The sequence below is a fragment of the Carcharodon carcharias genome, chromosome 16 (assembly GCF_017639515.1).
Source record: "Carcharodon carcharias isolate sCarCar2 chromosome 16, sCarCar2.pri, whole genome shotgun sequence".
NCBI classification, from domain to species: Eukaryota; Metazoa; Chordata; class Chondrichthyes; order Lamniformes; family Lamnidae; genus Carcharodon; species Carcharodon carcharias.
Genome location: NC_054482.1, coordinates 52,300,288 through 52,315,265, shown reverse-complemented (window position 1 = coordinate 52,315,265; position 14,978 = coordinate 52,300,288). Strand labels below are relative to the sequence as shown.

The 14,978-nt window shown below is 42.7% G+C and overlaps 1 protein-coding gene across 15 annotated transcripts in view; it reads left to right on the top strand.

Moving 5' to 3' along the window:
- The window catches only part of dock7 (dedicator of cytokinesis 7), a 183,625-nt gene that overhangs the window by 120,749 nt on the left and 47,898 nt on the right, over nucleotides 1-14,978 (top strand). For all 15 annotated transcript variants that reach the window (XM_041208327.1, XM_041208326.1, XM_041208313.1 and 12 more), the window contains 4 exons: nucleotides 7,646-7,800; nucleotides 9,036-9,218; nucleotides 9,714-9,849; nucleotides 13,184-13,280. In XM_041208327.1, coding sequence (XP_041064261.1) covers nucleotides 7,646-7,800; nucleotides 9,036-9,218; nucleotides 9,714-9,849; nucleotides 13,184-13,280 — 571 coding nt within the window. The remainder of the gene's footprint in view (nucleotides 1-7,645; nucleotides 7,801-9,035; nucleotides 9,219-9,713; nucleotides 9,850-13,183; nucleotides 13,281-14,978) is intronic.

Sequence of the window (14,978 nt, the reverse complement as noted above, 5' to 3'; positions counted from 1 at the left end):
CCATTTAGCATGTGGTGCCAGACAACATAAGGGAAGGATATGCTCAGTGTGAAAATGGGACTCATCTTCACAAGCACTGCACCGTGGTCACTCCTACCAATACTGTCATGGACAGATGCATCTGCAGCAGGTAGATTGGTGAGGACGAGGTCTGGTCGTTTTTTTTCCCTCTTATTGGCTCCCTCACCACCTGCTGCAGGCCCAATCTGGCAGAGATATCCTTCAGGATTCAGCCAGCTTGGTCAGTAATGGTGTTACTGACAGTGATGGACATCGAAGTTGTCCACTCAGAGTGCATTCTGTGCCCTTGCAATCTCAATGCTTCTTCAAAGTGGGGTTCAACAGGAAGAGTACTTATTCATCAGCTGATGGCAAGTAGGTGTTATCAGAAGGAGGTTTCCTTGCCCATGTTTGACCTGATGCCATGAGGCTTAACGGGGTCCAGAGTCAATGTTGAGGACTCACAGAGCAACTCTGTCCTGACTGTAAACCACTGTGCCACCGCGCCTGCTGTGCCTATCCTGCCGGTGGGATAGGATATACCCAGGGATGGTGATGGTGGTGTCCGGGACATGGTCTCTAAGAAATGATACTGTGAGCATGACTCTGTCAGGATGTTGCTTGACTAGTCTATGGGACAGCTCTTCCCAATTTTGGCACAAGCTCCCAGATGTTATTAAAAAGACTGTGCAAGGTTGTGTGCCTTTGTCGTTTCCAGTGCCTTAGTCAACGCCAGGTAGTATTCCATTTTGACTTTTCTATAGCAGATTGGTGCAACTAAATGGCTTGCTAGGCTATTTCAGAGGGCAGGTAAGAGTCAACCACCACATTGCTGTGGGTTTGGAGTCACATGTAGACCAGCCCAGGTAAGGACGACAGATTTCCTTCCCTCAAGGACATTAGTGAACCAGATGGGTTTGTATGACAATGGATGATAGTTCCATGGCACAATTACTGAGACTAGCTTTCAGTTCTAGATTTTTATGTAAAAATTGAATTCATTAATTGACTTTAAATTACAGCTGCTGCCATGGTGGCATTTGAACCTGTGTCTCCAGGGCATTAACTTGGGCCTGTGGATTACCATTCCAGTGACATTGCCACTGCACCACCCTCTCCACCCAATTGCTACAGCTGAACAGTTTGGAGGGGAGTAGGGGTGAGATGGAATTTGTGGGTTCTGAAATATAAGCTTTAATTATGAATTACCAAACCAACAATAAACAAAAATTTTTAGGAACAGGTAAACCCCATTAGGGACATGAGGATTCTCTTTGGATGCATTACTGGAAAATGAGTTTTCAGAATAAGTTTTGTAAAATTATTTTTTAAGTTTGAACATGCATGAAAGCTGCTTCAGCCTCTTTCCCTGCAACATACAGGTGAGGTGAGAGTGACTGCCCTTGACATCAAGGCAGATTTGACCAAGTCTGGCATCAAAGAGCCCTAGCAAAATTAGAGTCAGTTGGAATCGGGGAAACTGGTTGGTGTCATATCTAGCACAAGGGAAGATGGTTGTCGTTGTTAGAGGTCAGTCATCTCAGTTCCAGGACATCATTGCAGGAGTTCCTCAGGGTAGTGTCCTCAGCCCAACCATCTTCAGCTGCTTCATCAATGACCTTCCATCATAAAGTCAGAAGTGGGGATGTTCGCTGATGATTACATAATGTTTAGCACCATTCGCGACTCCCCAGATACTGAAGCAGTCGACGTCCAAATGCAGCAAGACCTGGACAATATCCAGGCTTGGGCTGACAAGTGTCAAGTAACATTCGCTGCACAGAAGTGCCAAGCAATGACCATCTTGAACAAGGGAGAATCTAACCATCATCCCTTGACATTCAATGGCACTACCATCACTGAATCCTCCACTATCAACATCCTGAAACTGAACTGGATTAGCCATATAAATACTGTGGCTCCAAGAGCAGGTCAGAGGCTAGTAATCCTGTGACCAGTAACTCACCGCCTGACTCCCCAAAGCCTGTCCACTATCTACAAGGCACAAGTCAGGAGTGTGATGGAATACTCCCCACTTTCCTGGATGAGCCCACTTCCCACAACACTCGAGAAGCTTGACACCAGCCAGGACAAAGCAACCTGCTTGATTGGCACCACATCCACCAACATTCGCTCCCTCCACCACTGACACACAGTGGCACATTGTGTACCATCTACAAGATGCACTGCAGGAATTCACCAAGGCTCCTTAGACAGCACCTTCTAAACCCACAACCACTACCATCTAGAAGAACAAGGGCAGCAGAAAGTTGGGAACACCGCCAGCTGGAAGTTCCCCTGCAAGTCACTCGCCATCCTGACTTAGAAAAATGTCGCTGTTCCTTCACTGTCGCTGGGTCAAAATCCTGGAACTCCCTCCCTAACAGCACTGTGGGTGTACCTACACCACATGGACAGCTGTGGTTCAAGAAGGCAGCTCACCACCACTTTCTCAAAGGCAAATAGGGATGGGCAATAAATGCTGACACAGCCAGCAAAGCCCACGTCCCGTAAATGAATAATAAAAAAACTATCCTCCTGTGGTGTGTTCTAGGAAAATCAGGAAACATTAGGTTCCTGAAGGATTCCTATTAGAACAGAAGTGTAAATTAACTGAAGGAGTAACAGCAGGTTATGAAATAAACTGTGCAGCCAGACTAAGATCAGAAGATACATATGGATGAGAGAGTCCACTTTTCATCTGAGCTCATCCATCCTGACAGAGTTAACTTTCCCCATCACAGTGTCTACTTCTGCCATCTAATTTGTCTAAAGGTTTATCATAAGTTAAATAGACTGGGTGTGCTGGTGTAATGAATGTAATCATGTTTATTAAACAGTTTAATCATCAGTTACTTCAGAAGCAATTTGATGTTCGTGGTGAGTTGGAAGATGCATTCTTTATAATTATAGGAGGTACTTATCATGGAACAGAAAATGTGTTGTATAATATGTATTTCCTGAGGTGATGTCCATAAACAAAAATAAAATACAACGCTTTCTCTTTCTGTGGTTGCTACTGGAATTCCTTTTCTGTCTATCTATTTGTCTCCACTTTCTATTTATGTCAAATATACTTTTACATTGTAGTCTTACTGGGGACGATTTTCTTCATACATATTAGGTGTTAAAGAGCCTCTGAGATAGTCAAGATGGGGTCTTGAGCTGCAGTGTCAGCTTAGCCTACCTTTGGCTAAATTAAAGAGTTGAAGTGTATGCTAGAAACAGCTGCTCCAAGAATCATTAAGGCACTGATTGACAATTAAACTGACTATTAGCACTTACTAAAGAGACTGCATGCCATTTTGATGGCTAGTGCTTCAACTAACGACCTTTCCGGATGAGTAAAGAAGTTGTTGCTGAGAATTTTGAGTGCTATTTAAAGCCATGCTCAGGTTTTGCAGTTCCCTTGCTGATGGAGATAGAAAGCATTTGAAGAGGCCATTTGAGCTTGTCAGAACTTCACAAACGCTCTGTCAACATTTTTCCTGGAAAATCTCTGAGGACTTCACCTAAAGAGAATGGATGCTATGTTCCTCTACCATATTGGAGTCCTGATATAAGCCCCACCAGTAGAATATAGTGCTTGGTGATGGGGATCTTGCTAGAGGTCCCTCTTGGTCTGGAGCAGGAGGTGAGGCCAGTCAGAGCATCAGGAGAGAGGAACAGGTGGGCAACTTGGCTCTTCTCCGAACTCCACTGCAGGTGAAGGAAATCTCTCCTTCTCTGTACCTCCATCACCAACAGCAATTTGTATTCATATAGCACTTTTACTGTAATAAAATGTCCCAAGGTGCTTCATATGAGCCTTATCAAATTAAATTTGACAATGAACCACATATGGCGATATTAAGGTAGATGATTAAAAGCTTGGTAAAAGAGTTAGGGTCTAAGGAGTGTCTTAAAAGAGAGAAGAGAGGCAGAGAGGTGAAGGGAGGAATTCCAGATTTTAGGGCTTTGGCATTTGAAGGCACGAGACCCATTGATAGAGCTATTAAAATGGGGAATGTTCAAGAGGCAAGAGTTTGAAGACTGCCGCTATCTCAGAGGGTTGTGAGGCTGATGGAGATTATAGAAACAAGAGTGAGGCTGTCCAGGGATTTGGCTGCAAGGGTGAGAATTTTAAAATCGAGATGTTGCTTAACTGGGAGCCAAAGGGCATCAGTAGAGTAAAACTAACTTGTCTCACGACAGTCTAAACCCAGTTCACGTTCCCTATTAGTGGATGAACACTAATAGCAGAATAAAGGTCAGTGCTGTCTGAAAGTAAAACATGAGAACAAGATGCACACAGAAAAAAGTACAAAAGGGGGAACAAAGTTCATGGCCTGGAATTGGTGAATTCAGTGTTGAGACCAGAAGGCTGTAAAGTGCATAATTGGAAGATGAGATGCTGTTCCTCAATCTTGCATTGGGCTTCACTGGAACATTGCAGCAGACCGAGGACATAAATGTGAGCGTGAGAGTAAGTTGCTGAGTTGAAATGGCAAGTAATGGAAGGCAATGGTTTAGTCACATTGTCGCTGGCCTAATAATCCAGAGACCCAGTGTAATGCTTGGGGAACCTGGATTTGAATCCTGTCACAGCAGATGGTGGAATTTGAATTCAAGAAAAATCTGGAATTAAAAGGCTAATGATGACCATGAAACTATTGTTGATTGTTGTAAAAACCCATTTGGTTTACTAATGTCCTTTAGGGAAGGAAATTTGTTGTCCTTACCTGGTCTGGCCTACATGTGGTTGACTCTTCAATGCCTTCTGAACAAGTGCAATTAGAGTTGGGCAATAAATGCTGGCCTAGCCAGTGATGCCCACATCCCATGAATGAATTTAAAAAAAAGATCAGGGTCATGCTTGTGGGCTGAATGGAGGTGTTCTGCAAAGGGGCAACCCAGTCTGCATTTGATCTTCCTAATATAGAGGAGACCACATTGTGAGCAGCGAATACAGTATACTAAATTGAAAGTACAAGTAAATCACTACTTCACCTATATTTGGGGCCGTGGACAGTGAGTAGGGAGGAGGTGAAGGGACAGATATTACACCCCCTATGATGACATGGGAAGGAGCCTTGGGAAGGGGATGAGATGTTGAGGTGATGGAGGGATGGAGAAAGTTGCCACAAAGGGAATGGTCCCTTCAAAGTGCTGACACGGGGATGAGGGGAAGATATGTTTGGTGATGGCATCATGCTGGAGTTGGCAGAAATGACGGAGGATAATCCTTTGCATCTGGTGGGGTAGAAAGTGAGGACAAGGAAGAAACTTGTCATAGTTCAGGGAGGGGAAGGGGTGAGGGCAGAAGTGCGGGAAATGGGTCCAGATAAGAATGGGGGCCCTGTTAGCCAGAGTGGGGGAAAACCCTTGGTTGATGAAAAAGGAAGGGAATTTGGATTTAGTGGGCATAGGGCCGAAGGAGCAGGAGCTGGTCTCAGACAAGATGAGCTCAGAGGGGCCATGAGGGGAGGGAGGAGAGAAAATAGAGAAAGGTTTGAGTTGATGCATTGGTTTTAATTTTCCAAAACTCCCTAGATTCAGGGAAGGTCCCATTAGATTGGAAGATAGAAAATATATCTCCATTATTCAAAAAGGGAAGGAGGCAGAAAGCGGGAAACTACAGGCCTATCAGATTAACATCTATTATAAGGAAAATATTAGAAGCTGTTATTAAAGAAGTTATAGCAGGGCACTTGGATAAGCTCAAGGTAATCAGGCAGAGTCAACCTGGCTTTGTGAAAGGGAAATTGTGCTTAACTAAGTTATTGGAGTTCTTTGGCGAAGTAACATGTACTGTAGATAAAGGGGAACCGGTTGATGTACTGTACCTAGATTTCCAGAAGGCATTTGATAAAGTGCCACATCAAAGGCTATTGCAGAAAATAAAAGCTCATGGTATGGGGGTAACATATTGGCATGGATAGAAGATTGGCTGGCTAACAGGAAGCAGAGAGTAGGCATAAATGGGTCTTTTTCAGGTTGACAAGATGTTACGAGTGGTGTGCCACCGGGATCAGTGCTGGGCCCTCAGCTGTTTACAATTTATATAAATGACTAGGATGAAGGGATTGAAGGAATGGTTGCCAAACTTGCTGATATGCAAAGATAGGAAGGAAAGTAAGTTGTGAAGAGGACAAAAGGTGACTACAAAAAGATATAGATAGGTTAAGTGAGTGGTCAAAGATCTGGCAAATGGAGCATAATGTGGGAAAATGTGAAATCGTCCATTTTGGCAGGAAGAATAAAAAAAGCATTTAACTAAATGGATTGCAGAGCTCTGAGGCGCAGAGGGATCTGGGTGTTCTAGATGAATGAATCTCAAAAGGTTAGTATGCAAACACAGCCAGTAATTAGGAAAGCTAATAGAATGTTATAATTTATTGTGAGGGAAATTGAATACAAAAGTAGGGAGGTTATGCTTCAGTTGTACAGGGCACTAGTGGAGTACTGTATTGGTCACCTTATTTAAGGAAGGATGTAAATGCATTAGAAACAGTTCGAAGAAGGTTTACCAGGCTAATACCTAGAATGGGTGGGTTGCCTTATGAGGAAAGGCTGGACAGACAATGCTTGTATCCGCTGGAGTTTAGAAGAGTAAGAGGCCGCTTGATTGAAACATATAAAATCCTGAGGAGTCTTGACAGGGTGGATGTGGAGAGGAAGTTTCCTTTTGTGGAGGAATCTAGAACTAGGGGTCACTCTTTAAAAATAAAGGGTCACCTATTTAAAACAGATGAGGGGAAATTTTTTCACTCAGAGGGTCGTGAGTCTTTGGAACGCTTCCTTAAAAGTTGGTGGTGGAAGCAGAGTTTTTGAATAATTTTAAGGCAGAAGTGGATAGACTCTTGGTAAGCAAGGGGGTGATAGGTTATTGGGGGTAAGTGCGATGCAGATTTCAGATTACTATCAGATCAGCCATGATCTTATTAAATGGAGCAGGCTTGAGGGGCTGAATGGCCTACTCCTGCTCCTTGTTTGTATGTAGAACCAGGGTATGGGGGAACCTTAGAAGAAGCTTGGCCTGTTGGGTGAGGGAAAGGGAGAGGAGCAGCAGAGGCAGCTGATTGGATTTTCTCATTGTTGGTGACAAAATAGTCCATGGACTCATTGGAGATGAGGGTAGAGAAGACAGTAGGGAGGGGCTTAAGTAGGAAAAAGAAGCCTAAGGTTATCTTTTCATTCCAGGATAAACCTTGGAATGATGAGCATTTTGGCAGGCAAAAGCAGGACCCTGATAGTGTTTGAGGTGTCTCAAGCAAATTTGGCAATGAATTGCAAAATCAGTTGTCCGCCTTGTCTGTTAATATCATCATAATGTTCACCAGGATCTTGAGTGCCCCATCTGAGAAACTGCGCCCTCTCCTTCGGTCCCTGAGCCATCCTGAAATATTCAGTTGTGTGTAACCCAGCGCACTCCACACCTTAAGTGGAAATGGGTGCGCAGAAGTTGTACATATAGTTCTGTCTTTCAAAAAAAAGACATATCTTTCTGGGCATAAAACTATTTCAGTTGTGTGACTGCTTCAAAGCGTGTAAAAGTTTGAACCAAGAAGTGAGTTATTCCGGAATGTTTGTTTGGAGGTAAACATTTCAGGTACGATATTAGATGTTATCTTTTTCCCTTTCTTCTGCCTTCCTCTCCTGTAAGAATCCCTCAATCAGCGAGGACGTCCCAATGTTGTAACTGCAGATGATTATGAGAGCGAAAGCAGCAGCATGATCAATCAAACCGTCGCCATGGCAATCGCAGGAGCCTCTGTTCCACAGCTTTCCCGACCGAGTAGTTTCTTGCTGACACCTGGGGTAACACAAACCTCTCTTTTTATTACTAGGAAGTCTAGATGATAGTCTCAGGTCCATAATGCAAGACATCATCCATTTAAGAGTAGGAGAAAAACTGGTATAAATCAAGAATTATTGGTTAGTTGAGTTTTACCAGTTTTCAGGTTTTATCAGAAAACAAAGCCTAAGAGGATAAAGAGTTGTGAAAAAATTAGCATTGGAGATGATGAGTCATGATTTTAATGTGGTGAGGAATGCATAATTTGCAGGACAATATATTTGCAACAATTTAAAGAAAGAAATAACTTGCATTTAGGATCTTCTTTTAATGGCCTTAACTTGTACAGCTACTTTCAAAACCCCACTCCATCCTCAAGGCCTGTCTGTTTCTGCATCCTCTTTAAAATTGTACCATTTACTTTATATTGCCTCTCCCCAATCTTCCTATCAAAATGAATTACTTCACATGTCTCCTAGTTGGCTTTTTTAGCAGTCCCAATCTCCCACTGAAGCCTGTTTTATAGAGGGTTATGCTCATAGGGTTATAAAAGTAAGGTGGGAGGAAGTTAACATAAACATAAATGCTGGTGTGGGTCGTGCCAACTGGCCTGTTTCTATGCTGTAAGTTATTTGTAACTCAATGTACCCACCTTTCCTGACTGCAGGATATCAGAAGGTACATCATAGCCAATTAGGTATTTTTGCCACTGTTGTAATGTGGGGAAAAATTGCAGCTGATTTGCAAAGAGCAGGATGCCACAAACAGAAGTAAGGTAATTGATCAGATAACCTGTTTGTGACGTCGGCTGAAGGATAGATTTTAGCCAGCACACTGGGAGAACTCACCTGTTTTGCTTCAACCAGGATCTTTACATCCACTTAAGAGGGCAAACAGAACCTTATTTTAGCTTCTAATTTAAAATACTGTGCCTCCAACATTGCAGCACACCCCTAAGTACTACACTGACATGTCAGCCCAGCTCATTTGCTTAACTCTCTGGAGTGGGGCTAAACCCCATCACCCATGACTCGGAGCAAAAGTGCCACTACCACTGAGCCAAGCTGAGACCTCCCAGGAAGGTTAACTAAGTGTAGCAGTTACAAAATAGGAAGCAGAAAAGTGGGATACTAGAGATGACAGAAGAATCTTCTATGAAGCAAGTGAGTGTTAGTCAATAATAGACTTGCAGTAGTTCCTCTGCACCATAATGTTAGAGAGTTCAAGTGACAAGAATCTTTCCTTTAATTTGTTTTAGACTGGGCGCCAGTACACAACCTTCTCAGCAGAATCAAGCCGCAGCTTGTTGATTTGCCTCCTCTGGGTTTTAAAAAACGCAGACAATGTTGTTCTGCAAAAGTGGTTTGCAGATCTCTCCATTCTTCAACTAAATCGCTTGTTGGACTTGATGTATCTCTGTGTATCCTGCTTTGAGTACAAGGTACAGTTATATCAAAGACACTTCAACTTTCCTGTTTCTTTCATAGTTGATTTTAAAATATTGTTTGATGTATATATGCTTGTGCGTATCAAACTTTTAGTCAGCCATATGGCTAGTGGAGGCAGCAGTAGAGGTGCTCCAATTGACTGCAGTACTTCTGTGTGACGGAGGCTTAAAAAAAGATCAGTTAGTATTCTTGCTTTGGACTGCTATCCTGTGCTTCCTGCTGCAAAGTTTATACATTTATGGTTGTCAGATAAGGTTAGAATGGAGCTTTTTTGTGATGCCCTCCAGAGTCAAATGTCTTACTAACACCCATTGTCCAAATTCACAGAAAGGTACTGGTGAAATGCAGGTGTTCCTGCAATAATATCCTAGGAAGAATCAGCAACTGAAGGACATTAAAAAAAGCGCCATAAAATTTGCACGTAAGAGTTTTTAAAAAGATGAGGTAATTACTGAACATTTACTTAACCTTTTGTCAAATCATTACAGGGCAAGAAAGCTTTTGAACGAATGAACAGTCTGACATTCAAAAAATCAAAGGACATGAAAGCAAAACTTGAAGAAGCAATTCTTGGAAGCATTGGAGCTCGGCAGGAGATGGTTCGCCGTAGCAGAGGGCAACTAGGTATATTCATCTTGTTTGCTATCATTGTTCTCCCTCTACCATCTTGTTTGTAACTATATACTTGTCAGAACCCATTTTCAAAACCACATCTCTATTCACAGCATCTTCCTCCAACCACGACTTATTTCACATGGTTTCCAGTTGAACTTTCCTGAAATGTTCATCATATTTAATGTTTCACCAACTACAGCTCTCCTCATTTTATAGAATCTGCCCTCTCTACCGTGCACTGCCACATGAATGCTGTTAACTTCTCTAACACGAGTGGTTCAATCTAAATTGTAACTGTCCAATGTATATTGTAACTGTCCAATCTATTTTGTAACTGTTCAATCTATATTGTAACTGTTCCTATCCTCAGTTCCACATCATTCTGCAGCTGTGTTTCTTAATCAAAGAAAAACTTTGTTTTCCTTTCGGAGAGAAATGACTGGAAACTAAAGTTGTGTGTCAACCAATCCCAGAAAGTTTCTTCACTTTTGTTGTCTTCTAACCTCATCTCTCCTTTCAACCCTGTTTCTGAATTTTCAGCACCTTCTTTGACCTTCATCTTTCTGCCTTTGAATAATCTGTTTTCAGAAAGGGCTTTGGCTTCATCCCTGAAATAATTTTTTTCCATGTTTGTTTAAGTCTCTCTCTCTAAATTTTAGTAATTTAGTAGTAAATAACTTAAGTGTTGTTGAAAAAAAGAGAGAGGCTGTTGAAACTTTTCGTCTTGCATTCATCAGGACAGATGCAAGACTGCCAAATTTCAAAGGGAGCAACAATTTATACTGCATGAGAAAAAGGGTGCTGATTGGTTGGCAAGTCAACTCTGACTGCATTGCCATGGTGAATGCACCAGGTAACTATTGTTTCCCAGGCATTTGTTTAGTTCAAAAGTGTAATGCCCGGACATGTTCCTTTAACCTGCAGAAGACATGTGCCTGCTTATGAATATAAGACCTAAGACGTAGAGTAGAAGTAAGCCATTCGGCCCATTGAATCTGCTCTGCCATTCAATGAGATCGTGGCTGATCTGATAACCCTCAACTCCACTTTCCTGACTTTTCCCCATAACCCTCAATTCCCTTACTGATTAAAAATCTGTCTAACTTAGCCTTGAATATACTTAACGACCCTGCCTCTACAGCCATCTGCAGTAAAGAATTCCACAGATGACTACCCTCTGAGAGAAGAAATTCCTCCTCATCTCTGTCTTAAATGGGCAACCCCTTACTCTGAGATTATGCCCTCTGATCCTAGACTCTCCCACAAGGGGAAGCAAACTTTCAGTATCTACCCTGTCAAGCCCCCTAAGAATCTTATATGTTTCAATAAGGTCACCTTTCATTCTTCTAAACTACAATGAGTACAGGCCCAACCTACTCAACCTCTCCTCATAAGAAAATCCATCCATCCCCGGGATCAACCTAGTGAACCTTCTCTGGACTGCCTCCAATGCCAGTATATCTTTTCGTAGATAAGGGGACTAAAACTGTTCACAGTACTCTAGGTGTGGCCTAACTAGTGCCTTGTATAATTTTAGCAAGACTTCCCTATTTTTATACTCCATTCCCTTTGAAATAAAGGCCAACACTCCATTTGCTTTACCTATTACCTGATGAACTTGTATGCTAACATTTTAGGATTTATGCACAAGGACCCCCAAATCCCTCTGTGCTGCAGCTTTCTTCAGTCTTTCTCCGTTTAAATAATATTCAGCTCCTCTATTTTTCCTGCCAAATTGCATAACCTCACACTTTCCCACGTTATATACCATATACTATGTTTTTGCCCACTCACTTAACCTGTCTATATCCCTCTGTAGACTCTTTGTTTCATCCTCACCACTTGCCTTCCCACCTATTTTTGTGCCATCCGCAAACTTGGCGATAGCACATTCATTTCCCTCATCCAAGTCATTAATATATATTGTAAATAATTGTGGTCCCAGCACTGATCCCTGTGGCACTCCACTAGCTACAGGTTGCCATCCTGAAAATGCCCCTGGTATCCCAACTCTCAGTCTCCTATTGGTTAGCCAGCCCTCTATCCATGCTAAAAACTACCCCCAACACCATGGCTCTCATCTTATTAAGTATGTGTAGCTGCAAGCAAGCACATTGTGAGCCCGACTGATAATATTAAATTGGTTGTTAGTGTAATTCTTAGCACACTCCGGATTGTTCAGCAAGTGCTATCCAATCACAGAATCACAACTAACGTTAGACATTATGTCCTGAGTTTTGCAAGCACGGGCTGGTTGATTGCAATCAGTACTCTGCCTGTTGTGAACAGCTTAAGGGACGTTGTTTGTTACGATCCGCCAGTCATTTGGGTGTATGACCTACATACCTGACATTGCGCCAACACTGAAATTCGTATACCACATCACTCATTTGCTTGGTAGGCAGAATGTCCTTTTAGCTTGATGGCAGCATCCTGTTAGTGGAAATTACCACTCATGTTGCTACTACATAGTAGCAGTTTGAAATGGCTAGCTTCAAGTGTTGCTCAAATTTTTCAGATTCCTTAACTCTTCCGGCGTAATTTGAGGTAGATTGGGCATTTTTTCGGGTCCGAAATTGGCGGCCTTAGGCCCATTAGTAAGCATGCGTGATACACAGAGAGAAATGATCTGATCAGAGTACCCATTATCCCGCAGGATACGTAATTCATATGTACCAACGAGAGGCAGATCAGATCAAAACAACACGCCCCTTTGGCAGTTTGCGATAGGCAGAGTATTAACCATACTCAACCAGCCTGTGCTTGCAAAACTCAGAGCATGTCTCATGTTAGATCCAATCCTGTGGCTGGACAGCACTTGCTGAACAATCCTGAGTATGCTAAGAATTACACTAACAACCCATTTAAGATTATCACTTCGGCTTGCAATATGGCTCACTTACGCTTGCTAGAAGCCACAAATATTCATAAGCAGGGACCTGTCCTTGGCAGGCCAAAGACATGTCCAAGCATTGAGCCTTTTTTGAATTAAACAATCCCCAGGTGCATTTGCCATGACAACATCTTGATTAATCAGAGTCGACTTGCCAACCAACAAGCACCCTTTTCTCATGCTATCTATATTGTTGTTCCCTTTGAAATTTGGCATTCTTGCATCTGTCCTAATGAGTGCAAGATGAAAATCTTTGACAGCATTTCTCTTTTTTTCAGCAATTTCTAAATCAGTAATAAAAGCTAACTTAACTGTTCCTATGTGGAGGTGACTTTTCCATTATTTTGCACATAGCCTTTGGGGAAGTATTTTAAACAGTAAATGCTGTCCTCTTAAGCATCGATTACTGTGAGCTCATTTTAATGTTTCTTCTTTGTGCTTGATGTGCAGAACGAAGTCCATCTGGAAGTGCATTTGGAAGCCAAGAAAATCTGAGGTGGAGAAAAGATATGACCCACTGGCGCCAAAACAGTGAAAAACTCGACAAGTGCGTTAAGTATTAGAAGGTTAATAGAGTACACATAATGGAAAAAGCACCAAAGCACCTGTTAATGAATTTTAACTACCTAATAGTTTGTGAAAGTGGAATAGCAGTATGAATTCATTGTACAACATCAGCAAGAACAATTGTTGCACCTAAATGGCCTCTGGTAAGATTCATCTTAATGGGTGTTCTGATGCTGGGGTGCAAAGCCTCCTACACCTTAGAATGTGAAGCCAGCATAATGCTCTAGAAGCAGACTACATTGTCTTGCACTTGGAAATTGATCTGTCTGTTTAAGAGATCCTGTGCTACGCATGTGAGGTCAGTAAACCAAAAGTCCAGTTGACTTAACAATGTGCAGCCAAGTTAAGTGGTCCTGAATTCTTGTGAAACTTGAAGCTCCAGTTTGGGCACATAGATGCAGACACATATTATTGAAACTGCAGATCTCCAATGGTGCTCTTCAAATTGGAGGTAGCTTTACGCTTGGAAAGCTGTGACTACCTTCAGTGACCTAGGCGAGGGAAGGGTTTTTAAAAAAAAAGGCGGAAAAAAATTGCTCCTTATTACTATCTCATCAACTCTGTTGGAAAGTGAACATTCATAATGTCAGATCATGAACGGATGAGACTCAGACATGATGGGCTGAACCTTCCTGATTCCACTGAGGCAGCTTTCATGGTAGGACCAAGAGAAAGGTTGAACACAAGGGTGTTGGACCAGCGGGCCGATGTATTCCCAGCTCCAGCCAGCCTCGTTGGAGGTCACGTGAAACTGGCAGTGGCCACCATCCCGGCAGTGGGAGGTATCTAATCTGCATATTTAAGTGTCCACAGGGGCTGATTGGGGACACCGCTGGGATCTTCCTGGTGGTATACACGCCCCCACTGAGGTTGAAGCTGGGCAGGTGCCTGGAGGCGGCTTGCCAGTGGCTGGCCGTGTGGCCTGCAAGGTCTCTTTCACATCCCCCCACCGGAGACACAGGGATCTGTGGGGCCAAAGTTATGGCCACAGTCCATCCTGTGCAGGGCTTTCTCCTAAACAGGAGTGACCTGGCAGCTGTGGCCACAATTTATTTTGAAAAAATAGAAACCTCTTCAGAGCGTGCCTTAAGATGAAAGCACCCTTGTGGTCTCCATGCCATCCATCCAAGGCTGCAGGTCCTCTGATTGGGCCTGCAGCCTCAGAAACCTTATTCAGACAGTGGATGCAGAGCCGGCCAATTAGGAGGCTGCCACCCATACATTGTGTCGGCGGGCGCTCTGCCAGTTGGTGCTGGCCTGGGACCTGGAAATGGTTATGACTTGCAATTATTTTTAAAGGCGTTAAGATCCTGCCTGATGACTTTTCTGCATAAATAGCCTGCCAAACTCATTGGTCTACAAACAGAGTAGATACTTGGTGATGGACTAGAAGGAAGCTTTCATCCATAGAATCGTGCATTAGATGAAAAGCAATTCTTTCATTTGTTTTCATAAATAATAGTTATCACATTTCAGTGATTTATGTGAAGTTTTTAGGATATTTTAAGAGATTTGATGAGGCTTTATACTTTATCCCTCTCCTGAAAGCATTGACTTGGGATAAACTATGGATCCATGAATGTCTGCACCTCTCCCATGTTTAATTTATTGATGTGTAAGCAGTCTGTTCCACCATTGAAGCAATCATTTCTGAGCTTCATCCTTTCTTTATCTGACA